Source organism: Nicotiana tabacum, chromosome 24 (assembly GCF_000715075.1).
Source record: "Nicotiana tabacum cultivar K326 chromosome 24, ASM71507v2, whole genome shotgun sequence".
Classification (NCBI taxonomy): domain Eukaryota; kingdom Viridiplantae; phylum Streptophyta; class Magnoliopsida; order Solanales; family Solanaceae; genus Nicotiana; species Nicotiana tabacum.
The window spans coordinates 5479462-5494265 of record NC_134103.1 but is presented as its reverse complement, the minus strand read 5'-3'; the positions used below and the strand labels follow the sequence as shown (position 1 = coordinate 5494265).

General features: G+C 40.5%; 1 protein-coding gene across 4 annotated transcripts; it reads right to left on the bottom strand.

Annotated features, from left to right (window-relative positions):
• Window positions 1-616: 616 nt before the first annotated feature.
• Window positions 617-8816, bottom strand: LOC107821699 (tubulin-folding cofactor B-like). Of its 4 annotated transcripts, XR_012706664.1 has the most exons (10): window positions 8658-8816; window positions 8444-8556; window positions 7846-7997; window positions 7558-7676; window positions 4481-4542; window positions 3719-3760; window positions 2717-2850; window positions 1906-1975; window positions 1673-1814; window positions 617-837 (listed from the first exon to the last, which is right to left on the bottom strand). XR_012706664.1 is itself a non-coding variant. In XM_016648145.2 (9 exons), the coding sequence occupies exons 2-8, from the start codon at window positions 8543-8545 to the stop codon at window positions 1675-1677; spliced, it is 912 nt and encodes a 303-aa protein (XP_016503631.1). In that variant the 5' UTR covers window positions 8546-8556; window positions 8658-8816; the 3' UTR covers window positions 617-837; window positions 1673-1674. The 4 variants fall into 4 exon arrangements, 3 of the variants coding, with proteins under 3 accessions (XP_016503631.1, XP_016503633.1, XP_016503632.1); XM_016648145.2 differs by having other exon boundaries at window positions 1673-1975; XM_016648147.2 differs by lacking the exon at window positions 1673-1814.
• Window positions 8817-14804: the final 5988 nt, after the last annotated feature.

Genomic DNA, 14804 nt, shown 5'->3' with positions numbered 1-14804 from the left:
CAGTTGCCAGTGAAATGCACGCAACTAGCTCAAGTTTAAGTGGGCGTTTGGACACTTTTTGTTCTAATTGAAACACTTTTTGTTGAGTTTAAGTGCTCAATAGAAACTAGCTCAAGTTTAAGCGGGCGTTTGGACATAAGAATTGTAAAATTTCAAAATAAGAGGGAAAAAAAAATTTAAGTGAAAATGATATTTGAAATTTAAAGTTGTGTTTAAATATAAATATAATTTTGGATTGTTTTTGAAGTTTTATGAGTGATTTGAGTAAAAATTTAGAAAAACAGTTTTTTGTAGTTTTTCAAATTTTCAAAAAATTCTAAAATACATCTTCAAATGAATTGAAAATTTCATGAACAAACGCTGATTTCAGGAAAGTGATTTTTTTTTTTGGAAAAAGGGAAAAAATTTCTTATGTCCAAACGGGCTCTAAGTGTTTAGTGAAAAACGGGGACAAGTTTAGGGGGCTGCATATGTATTTGGCTATTTATCATTATTTATTTGAGCCTCTGATTTCTTGTTTCTTTCATTTCTTCAGCACTATTTTTTAAATCACTAGTTAAGCCAAAAAAACTAGGTCACGCCAAGTTTACAAAATGAAGAAACACGTATGGAATGTTGAAATCATCTCATTTTAAAAAAAAATAATGCAACAGTAGATAAATATACACTACCGTGACTTTCAATTAGCTTAAGCCTGTTCATCTTTCCTGCTCAATTGTATATTTGAAACATATGCATATCCTATCTATTAAAATTTCAAGTAAAGCAAACGGAGCAGCAAACTGGCATTTAAATTTCCTCTTCCTCAAAGGGGTCTTTTTCTGGATAATCTCCAATCTGCAATGCAAAATTTAGAGCTTGTCAAAAGGTCAGATCTAAGGTAATTTACAACACTACAACTCTTTTCACTTTTGCATCCCAAAATATTTTTCTAGGGGAGTCCGTCCGAGGCAAACAGCGATGCAGTTGCTTTCTGGTAGTCATTTATAAAATGAAATTTCAAAAATTGTAGTCTTAGACCAGCCAGACTAATTGAAGTCAACTACACACCCTTTTCTGTATCTCAAATGATCACAAAATTTAACAGTTAGCCAACCTTTACATTCTCCAATATAACTTGACTTCTATTTTATCAACTTCTTAAAACTAAAATGGTAAGCCATGAGTCCTGCATGTTCCTCATTAAATTATCAGTCATTTGAGTTAAAATAAACAACTTTTACTCTTCTTATCTTCATAGCATGCTCGCAAACGTGGACATTCAACTGGGGAACAAGATTGTATTTTATAGCTTGAATTGCATTCGACCATCCCATATAGCTAATGTTGAATGCCTAGTATTAACAACTGAGAATAATTTCTTCATTTTATAAATCATTAAAGGCACACCGGAATTGGATGTTTGTTTACAACATTCTATTCACAGCATCTCCAACTTCTCACATTATGAATATGCTGAAATCAAGATTCTATAACTTGTATATGGCATGCAGCTAATAACTTTACTTTTTGAAGGTAATAAGTGTAAATATATTCATCTCAAGAAAGATAGAAATATATCACATTTCAACCCAAACATGAAACAGATACAAGCAACATTAACTACTACAACAACAACTCAGTATAATCCACTAGTGGGGTCTGAGGAGGGTAGTGTATACGCAAACCTTACCTTTACCCTGGGGTAGAGAGTCTGTTTCTGATAGACCCCCGACTCCCTCCCTCCAAGAACTCTCCACCTTGCTCTTGAGGTGACTCGAACTCACAATCTCTTGGTTGGAAGTGGAGGGTGCTCACCACTAAAGCAACCCACTCTTGTCCCGGCAAGTATAATTCTTTTATCAGAACATTAACCGGCAAGTTTATTAGGGATTGGAATATGACAACGATACCCCTTAAACAAACCTTTACTTTGTCTGGGCGGACCATTGCACCATGAAGGGGAGGGCAGTCAAAGTAACGTTTCCCTTTCACCCTGTGAAACATATAAGAAGAATTTGGTTTAGATGCAGCAATTATTCTAGGAACCTTTTGTAACAGTTTCCTAAATATAGCATTTCTTCAGAAGTGAAATCACAAGTATGGAGTATCAGAGTCAAAAAGAGAACACTTGTGTGGTGTGCCAATACACAAGGCAAGCATTTCTAGAAATAGGAATCTGCAGCAATGGACCTTTAGAGAACTCTGGCCAAGCACTACACTTTTTAATGCAGCAGAGCAGATACATCATTTGCTGCTCCGGACGGGTGAGTTCCATATGACTTGTTACCTATCAATTGCTGTCCCATTATTTTAAAATTCCCAATTTTCTGTTGATAATTATTTTCTTCACACAAATGAAACTTATCCCGACCTCTTTTGAAGCAAGAGCTCACATAGATTATGCACCATCCGTGCTTTGATAGTAACTCTAAGTTATAACCCCATCAGAACTGGATCTATTCCATTCCTCTATATCTATCCTGTAGCACCCCCAATAGTTCAAAGGGTGAAGAATTGGCTAAAGTTTCTAAATTAAGCATTTGCGCAAACGAGCCAATACAAGCAAAGTCCCATACGATCTTTCACGGGTAGGCAAGTCATTCATAGGAGACATGCATAGTGCATGCTTCCTCACACACAGAGTAAACTCTCTACTGCTAGTTACTACCAATAAAATATATGTATTGCTACTTCAAACTAAGATTTAACGAGGAAGTTTGTGTTTCTGACATACATGCCGTCATGTTTTCCTGCAGGTTCATCAAACTGAACTCCAACCCAAAACCCAGGTGCAAGTGTTTCTGCCTGACCAACAAATTTGACCGTGCCTCTTCTCTCTCCAGGTTCCACTTCACATCTGTCCCATATCTGTGTTCACGAAAAAAACAAAATTGGATCCTAACGCTAAACGATTATTCTTCTGAGATAGAAAATGTTAAGTTGCAGAAAGAAAATAAAAGAAAGAAGTATCCAGAAGAACATAAATCCTGCACCACCACCGCGAAAAAAAATCCAAAAAAGGGAAGAGAAAAACATAAAGGAGAAGGAAGAATCTTAACAAATTTAACAACAAAAGTACCGTGTGTGAACTAAAGAACCTATCTGTTGTAACAATTTGCGAATTTATTCCATTCAGAAGTAGAAGCACCCGAGGTATAAATGGTTTTGTCATAAACATATCGATGACCTACCATCAAGTATCAGTAGTGACAACTATGAAATGAAAAGTAAAACTTACTACAGATTATGTATCTCCACCCTTAGTTACAAGTCAAACTATCAAAGATCCAATCAAAGAACAAAACTAATTTACAATAACTACCTAATTTATGCTAAGTTAAACCTTTGTCTTTCTATTTATTTGAATGTTTATATTTTCTAATTTGAGTTGGAGGCGCTTTAAGCCGCAGGAAAGTACATTGTTGCAAATTGTTTAAAAGGAAATATGGATACAAGGAAATTTCTTGGGCTACTTAGGGCAGGTATATTACTCAACTATTTTATTTTGTATATAGCATCTTCTAGGACAATCAGCAAACGAATTCTTTGCTTCAGCAAGAGATAGCGTATATCAAAATAATGTACATAAAGGTAATCCTCAATAACTGCATAATTAAAAGGCTCACGTGAGAAAACTGAAGTATGGTCAAGAATGTATATATTACTTTAATATGATAATGCAATAGACATATTAAATAGTTGGAAAGAGAACTGCAATAGAGAAAGATCAACTAACCTTAATATCTGCACAAACTTCTCCCATATAGTTGTCAGATATCTGTTTGAAAAAGCAAAGTGAGGAAATGAATAAAAGATCTAGCATTACAAAATATAGCAACATGACACAAAAATGAAAAGTAAATAGTACTTTCAGCGACTGGTATTGTTCAGCACCAAAAAGCTCTTCCCAAAAAGAAGTAGCGAGGCAAGGAACTTGCAATATATTAGTGACAGTGATTTACTTAAACTTTGCAGTAGTTCCATAACTAGCTGATTTCCCTTCCAAACATCCACTCTAGATGCCATCCCGATTTGGTATGATGCAAAAAAAATCCCCTTCATTTAACTAAGAATAAACCGGGTTATCCTGAAGAGGCGGGTATAGCAAGATATGTGGGAGGGAAAGGGTGAAGTGTGAGGATAGAGCTTGTCAAGTGAAAGTGGTTGCTCTGAAGATGGGAGTGGGAGAAAATATGCTGGGAAAAGGGTAATTTTATTATCATTGTTGCATAGGCTGTTGCCAAATATATGTACAAAATGACCTATCAACATAGTAACAACCGTTTTCTCTTACTCTCCGCCATATGTTATTGGGGGTAATATAATCAAATTGGAGGATTAATTTGGAGAGAAAGTTGAAATTTTTGAAACAATGTAGCTATTTAAGGTCCTAACAAATAACATAGTAAACTAAAGGGGAGATCCACGATATTGTTAAACTTGAGCTAGTCTAAGTAATTTACCATAAGTTTTTAACTTTTTACAGTAGAAAACTTACTTTAGATTCTTGACCAGGCGGTTGCTTAAGCGGCAATGTTTCCTTGAATTTTCTGAAAGTACCTAGAAAATCGTAACAAACTTGTCAACTCTAGGATCCATCCCAGGAAGAAAAGACAAAGAGCATGGGAGGTCACTCCATGAGCCATCATGATTCATGTGGTTCTTGTGGAAAGAGAGAAATATCAGAGCTTTTAAGGGGACAAAAAATAAGTGTAGGTATAGCCTTTTATACTTAGTCTCTGGCACCCATGTAATCCCTGTTTGCTTACAAGATCGTGTCATTTGTAGAAAACCGTATTATCCTGTAGGGTATCTATATTTTGGTACACAACTTATATGTGCAGGTATTTCCACATTAATAAAAAAGAATTTACTTTATCAAAGAAAAAAGATATTTGCTAGCATATGGCAGCATTTGGTCCTCCGATAAATCATGTTAATTTAGCGACTGAAGACATACTATAAGCAATCGAGAAACTGTCATTTGAATGTACTTTCTTTTACAAATGGCAAAAAGAATTACAGTCATACGGCTACTTCTTTGCATCTCCAAAGAGACTGAACATGCCTCCAATTTAACTTCATGGACCATGCAGTTGGATGTTAAGACACAAGTCAACAAGTCAAAAATTACAAGAAAAGTATCATTTGTCAGTTAGGAACAAGATTAATTAGATAAAACTTTGCACCCTAGCATAATAGCAAAGCAAAAGATGTTTGAATGGACAAAAAATCTTGCCATAAAATCTATAACCTTTTTTTTGGAACAGGTAAAGTGTGCTATAATATATATAATCCTTTGTACCGTGTGGCTCCTTCCCGGTTAAACCATAATAGGTAACTTGTCATGTAGAATTAGAAAGATGTCCATAGTGACTTACGTTAGAAAAATGGAGGAAAACCAATGATCTAAAGAGTGTGTGTTCTATAGTCATCTTAGAACCACAAGGGAAAGGAACTGAAGCAAATTCAGGATGATACACTGTTTTCTAAAGGCTCTACTTTTCACGGAATTATTTTTCAAATTATGTACGGTGCATCAAGGACGACTATGGTAAGGTTCTAGTAGAAGAAGCGTGTATCAGGAGTACTTCCATAGGCTCTTGAACGAGGGAGGGGAAAGGAACATCGTGCTAGGTGAGTTGGAGGATTCAGGGAGTCAGAGGGATTTTGGGTTTTGTAGGCCTATTAGGAGCGTAGAGGTGGAGGGGGCGATGCGGAAGATGAGCAGGAGTAAGGCTACTGGGCCAGATGAGATCCCAGTGAAAATGGTAGTTGGTCGGGCAGGCTTGGAGTGGCTTACTGGTCTGTTTAATGTCATTTTCAGGACGAAGAATATGCCAGAAGATTGGCGGCAGAGTTTGATGATCCCGTTGTATAAAAACGAAGGTGATATCCAGGTTGTAACAACTATAGGGGTATCAAGCTGTTGAGTCATACTATGAAAGTATGGGAGAGGGTGGTGGAGATAAGGGTGCGACGTAGTGTTACTATTTTCGAGAACCAATTCGGATTTATGCCGGGACGGTCGACGACAGAAGCCATTCACCTTTTGAGGAGATTGGTGGAGCAGTACAGGGAGAGGAAGAAAGACTTGCATTTGGTATTCATCGACCTAGAGAAGGCCTATGATAAAATCATATAGAGATGTTTGGAGGCTAGTGGTGTCCCGGTGGCATACATTAGGGCGATTAAGGACATGTACGAGGGAGCGAAGACTCGGGTGAGCACTGCGGGAGGAGACTCGGATTATTTCCCAGTGAAGATGGAGTTACACCAGGGATCGGCTCTTAGCCCATTTTTGTTTGCTTTAGCGTTAGATACACTGATGCGTAACATACAAGGGGGTGCCATGGTGTATGTTATTTGATGGTGACATAGTCCTAATTGACGAGACACTAGGCAGAGTTAATGCTAAATTGGAAGTTTGGAGACAAACGCTGGAGTCTAAAGGTTTCAAGTTGAGTAGGTCGAAAACTGAGTACTTGGAGTGCAAGTTCAGTGAGGGGATGCATGAAGAAGAAGTGGAAGTGAGGATTGATACTCAGGTCATCCCTAGAAGAGACAGTTTCAAATATCTTGGGTCTATTATTCAAGGCAACGGGGAGATTGACGAGGATGTTACTCATCGTATTGGAGCGGGGTGGATGAAATGGAGGCTCGCATCGGGGGTTTTGTGTGATAAGAATGTGCCACCTGAACTTAAGGGCAAGTTCTGTAGAGTGGTGACTAGACTGACTATGTTGTATGGAGTTGAGTATTGGCCCGTCAAGAAGTCGCATGTCCAAAAAATGAAAGTAGCTGAAATGAGGATGTTGATATGGATGTGCGGACATACTAGGAAAGACATGATTAGGAATGAAGTTATTAAGGACAAGGTAGGTGTGGCATCTGTGGAGCACAAGTTGCGGGAATCAAGGTTGAGGTGATTCGGGCATGTGAGGTGGAGAGACATGGATGCTCCAGTGAGGAGGTGTGAGAGGTTGTCCATGGCGGGTCTGAGGAAGGGAAGGGGTAGGCCTAAGAAGTATTGGAGAGAGGTAATTAGGCAGGACATGTCATTGCTTCAGCTTACCGATGACATGACCCACGATAGGAAGGTGTGAAGGTCGAGGATTACGGTTGTAGGTTGACAGATAGTAGTGTGTTCCTCCTAGGCCATTCAATAGTACTAGGACTATTTTTGTAATTTCCTATTAACGGTTCTTTATTACGCATGTTGCGGCATTCGCACACGTTACTATGTTACATTGTTGCTAACATTCTTTGCTATTTAGTGCTTTATTTTCATTGCTTCTTGAGCCGGGGGTCTATCGGAAACAGCCTTTCTATCTCTATGAGGTAGGAGTAAGGTTTGCGTACACACTACCCTCCACAGACCCTATTTATGGGATCAAACTGGGTTTGTTGTTGTTATTTTTCAAATTATGCGATCCACTAACAAACCCAATTGATGGGGGAAAAAATTGAGGAGTAAATTGATTTAAACTGGCATTGTATTCGAGTTAAGGAGAAATCAAATTAGAGAAGACATTTTTAAAGCAAATATGCCAAGTGAAACTCGTCAGCAATTACCACCAAGTTTCCCATAAGCCTCGTCAGAGATAGTGTACTTATCCACAAGTGATGTGTCCTCGAGCCAACCTCCAGAAGTCACTGATGATGGATCAAGATCAATGACATGCAGGCAATAACTGCAAATGCAGACTGGTTAATCCGGATATATATGTCCGTATTAGCTCAAGTTCTTTCTGCACAAAATGCAGACAGGACATGATATCAATACATAATACAGAGAGTTCGTTATCTAGAAAAGGACAATTAAGATATACTACGGCTTCGGATAGAAAGAGTTTTACTAACCCGTCCAATGGGGAATAAAAACCAAGGGGTCTCGCATTATCACTTAGGACTGAGATTTTAGCACCAATTTCATCATAGAGCTCTAGGGACATTGAATTGACGGAAGTACCACACTTTTTCCAAAGCTTCTCTTTAACGGCTTCCACTGTCATCTGAAAACAAAGAGACATTGGACTGTAATGCACAACACAAGTGGTGGCGGATCTAGTGCATAGTTTATAGGTTTCTCGGAACCTAGTAACTTTTCTGCAGACCCTGTATTTCTATTAAGAAGTCCACTAAATATTTATTAGTTTTGTTTACTGTGAACCCAATTACTACATTAATCACTGTAGGAACACATAAACTTTAAATCTTGGATGCTCCTACAAGTACATCCAAAATGAATTACGAGCCTCAAAAGTTACTTCTATTATATCAAAGATGAGCCATTTGAAAGTCTAACTAATAAACTCATCGAGAACAGATGTAAAGCCGATCATATGTCTTTGCAAATTTGAAATTTAAGTTCCAATTATATAATTGATCTAATTATAGTAATAGCGGAACCTGCATAACCGATAATATTACTAAGCAAAGGTGAGAAACTTGCGAGTACCTGAAGTGAAAACCGGATTTCAGGGGAAAAGCTCTTAATATTGGAGTGAGTGACCCGCACAAGTACAGATTCATCTCCTTCAATCTGTAACCGAGATCCCATTATCCTTCAATCTATAACGAGAGTAAAGCTCACAGGTGAAAATCAGATAGACCAAAATCAAATACACAAACCAACCTTGAGTATTAGAAAACATCATAAACCCGATTATTACCCGAAAACTGCCGTTAGAATGCTGATTTTAGCCCTCTCCACAACACACCAAAAGATATGCAGAGAGAGAAAGCGAGTGAGGGGGGACACTGATTTTGGAGAGAGAAAATCAAGGAATATGAAAAAAGGGGAGTTAGCTCACCTCGTGTACAGCATCTCTCCAGTCGTAACAGTTTATATACCATTCAAACAATATCAAAGCGGTAAAAGCGTCAATTAGCACATTAGGCCCAAACACGTCAATAAATCACAAAAAGCGAAGTATAATAGTTATTCTAAACTCGAATTCTGAACTCTGAACCAGAAATTTTTTGGGTTCGATCCCAGCAGAGTCGCCAGAGATGTCACACCTCTTTTTTCAGAAGGGATAGAGGAGTTTTTCCAATTAAAGTGATATTATTCGAAATGGGATTATTTAATTAATCAGAGTAGCCACTTGGAATAATTATTATGGTGTCCCAAGTCACTGGTTTATTTTAAAATCTCAACTCGAGGAAATTGACTCTATTTATGGTCCGCGAACACACAAGACCATGTAAGAAATTCTGTTAACCCGGGAGAAGGTGTGAGCCACTCCCGAGTTCCGTGGTTTTAGCACGGCCGCTTAACAATTAATACTTAGCCTAATTATCTGATTTATTATATGTTTTAAGACTTATGTGTATTTTTACCTTCTAACCGCTTTTAATTATTTTAAAACAATTATAGAGTTTATTTAAACAAGCCACGGGGTCGCGCACTTGTTATTTTTATACACATTGCAAATCACGCAACGTGAAACGCACCCGTGATTCACAACATGTTCATTTTTATTATTTGAAATTGCGGTCAAATCGCGTGAAACGCGCACTTGAGTTTGGAGTTACGCATTATGATTATGCCACGGGAACCGTACCCATAATCACGATGATTTATTATTCTTCGCGCCTAAAGCAACTAGCGCATTTGAATTATTTATCTTTTCTAAGTTTGGGATAGCATGTGGAAGTTCACATATTATGGAAATACAGTTGTGGGGGGTTGTCAATTCCTATGACCACTTTCGATTTTATGTCCATTCGAATACAGCTCATTGCAACTAGGGAAATGGGTGAATTAAACAAAATGAAACGTGAGCCAAGATCGAAATAAGTCAAATCGTAAACTCTACTGCCCAGCTTAGTGTTTTTGCATAAGATCGAATCATTAGACATTAGAAGAAATTCAAAGTAGCAAATATGAGTAAAAAAAAGTTGATTCAGGGCTTTTGGAGACCGATTCGAGAGGCAAAGGCACTTTGGAGTAGAGTTTTGCGCGATTTGAGGTAAGTAACAATTTTAAATCTGGTCCTGAGGGTATGAAACCCCGGATTATTGTATTATGTGAGTATTTTGGAGGTGACGCGCATGCTAGGTGAGGGACGTGTGGGCGTGCACCGTGGGAATTGGGACTTGGTCCATTCCGTGAAACTAGAAAGTTGAGTAAGCTTGTTGTTAGCTATGTGTCCTTTTCTGTGCTATAGAAATTTGATAGTGAATCATGCTAGAAATCATGCTTAGGCTATGTGTTGGTACTGTAAAGACACCAGTGGTCGTGATACCTGTTGAACTTTCCTGCTTATTGTTACTTGTACTCAATCGTAGTATTACTTGCATATTATACCTCAATGTGATGACCCGCCATGTCACCATGCCACATAGGTACTATTTAACATATATGAATACCATGTAGAAGCTTACATAGGAGGAAATCTAGTATTTGTGAGAAGATTCTAGAGAAGTATGGACATTTCTTTTGGAAGACCCTAGATGCCTATGAATTTGCTAGGAAAGTCCTTGGAATCTTCTAGACTTGTAGAGAATTCTAGATAAAGCCCTTATCTTGTAAATATTAAAGACTTGTGTAATAATTAATATTTACACACTAACCCCTAGGAGACTAGTATATAAAGGAGGGCATTCATTTGTATTTTATCAAGCAAACAATTCAAGTTCTCTCTAATACAAAGCTTCCTTTAACAATTCTCTTGTGTTCTTTCTAACATTCTCTTAACTATCTTGAGTGTAGTAAGGCTGACTTGGCATAGCAAGAACGTGAGCAAGTTGTGCAAGATCGTGAGTGAGTTGTCATGTGCCGCACGTGTACTTAGTTAAATAATAAGGACGTGACAACGTGGTATCAGAGCAAAGGTTGCAACTAAGGGAATGGCGAACGACGGAGAAATTAAAGCTGCCCACAACCAAGCCAACGCCATCCAAGATGCTGCTAGCAAGAGTGGCCGTTACAAAAAGAGGAATGTCAGCAAGGAGGTGCCTCCCGAGGTTGTGTCAAACGAAGGGCTTACATCCCAAGAGCCATCTGCCACTGAGGCGAGCGAGGATGAAGTGGAGGTCCTACCCGAGGATGTCTCGCTCGGTAAAGAGTGGGTGATGAAGATGAACGTGGGGATGGATGCCGTAGAGATCTTTGGCCAATGATTGGGGAAGGTGGAAGGCACCCTTAGCGTTCTTGAGGGGCACACTCTTGAAGAGATTGAGAGTATCCGAAATGACTTGGAGGGACGTACACAGACCGAGATGGAACTAAGGCAAATCATCACTGCCTTAGAGTACAGACTCATGGAGGCTTTGAGTACTATCGATGCTATGAAGGCAAAGATAGAGTCACTCGAGGAGCATGTTAGTGCTGGCGTGACCGAGGTAGCCAACAATGTTGTGGTGACGAGGGAGGCCAAGATCGAGGCTCACATACCCCCGGTGTTCAAAGGTGTTCGTGATGCACAAGAAGTGAAAAACTTCCTTTGGCACTTGGAGAACTACTTCAGGCACGGCAAAGTGAGGGACGACGAGGCCATGATCAACACTGCAGTGTTGTACCTCTCAGAGACTGCCATGCTATGGTGGAGAAGGAAGATGGCCGACGTGGATAAAGGTCTATGTACTATTAGCACGTGGGATCAGTTCAAAGCTGAGTTCAAGCGACAATTCTTTCCAAACAATGTCTTGTACGAGGCGTGGCGCAAGCTTAGGGAGTTGAAGCAAACAGGAAGCATACGTGTCTATGTCAAGGAGTTCACTACCCTTATGCTTCAAATCCCCAACCTGACCAATGATGACTTGTTGTTCCACTTCATGGACGGGGTGCAAAATTGGGCTAAACAGGAGTTGCAACACCGGCAAGTCAAAGATATAGACCAAGCCATAGTGGAGGCCGAATCATTGATGGATTCCAGGCATGACAAGCACGACAAAGGCAAAGGCAAAGAATCAAAGGTTAACAATGTCAAAGGTGGGGGAGATCGTGGCAAAGGCAAGGAGATACAACAACAATACTATAAGACTCAAGATTCCAAAAAGTCGAGTGGCCGTCAGGGCTACGCCTAGAAGAAGGCGCAGGCCGAGAAGAAGGGATGTTACATATGTGGAGGGCCGCACAGCTTCAGAAATTGTCCCGACCTAAAGAACCTCAACGACATGGTCTGTGAACGGAAGGAGCAGCCGCAAGGAGAGAGTTCGGGAACCGCACAGTTGGGTATGATCGGATTATGTGGTGTTGTCACAAAGCAAGCTATCCAACCTACCGAGAATGGCAATTAGTATGTGGATCTCACCATCAACAACGAGCCTCCTCATGCAATGGTGGATACTGGAGCAACTCATAATTTCATTACTGAGGCTGCCGTAACGAGACTAGAATTGAAGCTTGCTCCAACCAACTCTCGCGTTAAGACTGTGAATATCGAGGTACAGAATGCTCGTGGGGTAGCTAATAGAGTTGGTGTCAAATTGGGAACTTGGAAAGGTATGACAAACTTTACCATAACCGCTATGGATATCTTTTACATCATACTGGGGCAAGAGTTCTTTAGACATTGTCATACTTTGATCGACCCCTACCTCCAACATCTCTTGGTTATGGAGCAAGAAGGATCTTGCATGGTACCTACAGTGACTATGCCACACGGACAGATCCAAGCACAACTCTCAGCTATGCAGGTTGTCAAGGGGATCAAGAAGGGGGAACCGACGTTTGTGACAATCATCGCAAGTCTGGAGGAAGACAAGAGTTTTCAAGAGACACTGCCGCCTTGCATAGAGAAATTGCTTGAGGAAAACAAAGACGTCATGCCCGAGGAGTTGCCTAAGCACTTGTCGCCTAGGCGAGAGGTGGATCACAAGATTGAACTGGAGCCAGGGGCTAAGCCACCTATATTTTCCCCATATTGTATGGCACCGCCTGAGCTAGAGGAGCTCAGGAAACAGTTGAAAGAGCTTCTAGATGCTTGTCACATTCACCTATCAAAGGCACCTTTCGGCGCACCAATATTGTTCCAAAAGAAGAAGGATGGATCATTGCGCTTGTGCATAGACTACCGAGCACTTAATAAGGTCACACTGAAGAATAAGTACCTGATCCCGCTCATTACTGACTTGTCCGATAGACTTGGGCAAGCCAAGTACTTTACCAAGGTGGATCTTCGCAAGGGCTACTACCAGGTTCGCATTGCAGAAGGGGATGAGCCGAAGACAATATGTGTGACGAGATATGGAGCCTTTGAGTGGTTGGTGATGCCCTTTGGCTTAACCAATGCACCAGCCACATTTTGCACCCTTATGAACAAGAGTTTTCATCCCTACCTTGATCAATTCATGGTAGTCTACCTAGACGACATATTCATCTACATCAACACCTTGGAAGAGCATATGGAGCACTTAAGGAAGGTTTTCCAAGTCTTGTGGGAGAACGAGATATACATCAAGAGGGAGAAATGCGAGTTTGCACAATCAAAGGTGCACTTCTTAGGCCATGTTATTAGCAATGGCGAGCTACGCATGGACGAGGATAAGGTACGTGCTATCCAGGAGTGGGAGGCACCTATAAAGGTAACTGAGTTGAGATCCTTCCTTGGCCTTGTTAACTACTATCGCCGATTCATCAGTGGCTACTCAGCAAAAGCTGCACCATTGACTGAGTTGCTAAAGAAGAACAAACCATGGGTTTGGACGGAGCATTGTCAAAAGGCATTTGAAGGCCTTAAGGCAGCTGTAACATAGGAGCCAGTCTTGGCGCTTCCTGACTTTGCCAAGACATTTGAGGTGCACACAGATGCCTCAGACTTTGCTATTGGGGGTGTCTTGATGCAGGATAAGCATCCCATAGCGTTTGAGAACCGCAAGTTAAATGAGATGGAGCGACGTTACACGGTGCAAGAGAAGGAGATGACTGCCATTGTGCATTGCCTTCGTACATGGCGACATTATTTGCTCGGGTCAAGGTTCGTGGTCAAGACTGACAACGTGGCTACTAGCTACTTTCAGACATAGAAGAAGCTCACACCAAAACAGGCTAGGTGGTAGGATTTCTTGGTCGAGTTTGATTATGTGCTGGAGTACAAGCCGGGCAAAGGTAATATTGTAGCTGATGCCTTGAGCCGCAAAAGTCGAGCTTGCTGCCATCACTTCATCAAGTTGGGACATTCGTGAGGCTATAAAAGAAGGCATGCAACATGATCCAGTAGCCAAACAACTTATCGAGTTAGCCAACCAGGGCAAGACGAGATGTTTTTGGGTAGAAGACGACATATTGCTTACCACTGGTCGGCGGGTCTACGTGCCTAAGTTTGGAGACATTAGACGGCGGATCATAAGGGAGAGTCATGATACAATGTGGGCTGGTCATCCAGGCCAACGTCGCACTAGGGCCTTGGTTGAGTCAGTCTACTATTGGCCATGCATGCGAGATGACATAGAGTGTTATATCCAGACTTGTCTTATCTGTCAACAGGACAAGGTTGAGAAACAACAACCCGGAGGACTTTTGGAGCCACTACCAGTTGCAAAGTGTCCATGGGAGAGCATGATTATGGACTTTATCACTTGCCTACCAAAGTCCGACGATTATGGTATTATTATTGTGGTCGTGGATAGATTTTTCAAATATGCCACCGTCATGCCCGCCTCACCAGGTTGCACTGCCAAGGAAGCCGCCAACCTATTCTTTAAGAACGTGGTTAAGTATTGGGGCTTATCAAGGCATATTATCAGTGATCGAGACCCCCGCTTTGCTGGGAACTTTTGGAGAGAGTTATTCGACATACTTGGCATGGAATTGCACTTTTCCACTAGTTTCCACCCATAGACGGATGTACAAACGGAACGGGTTAATGCCT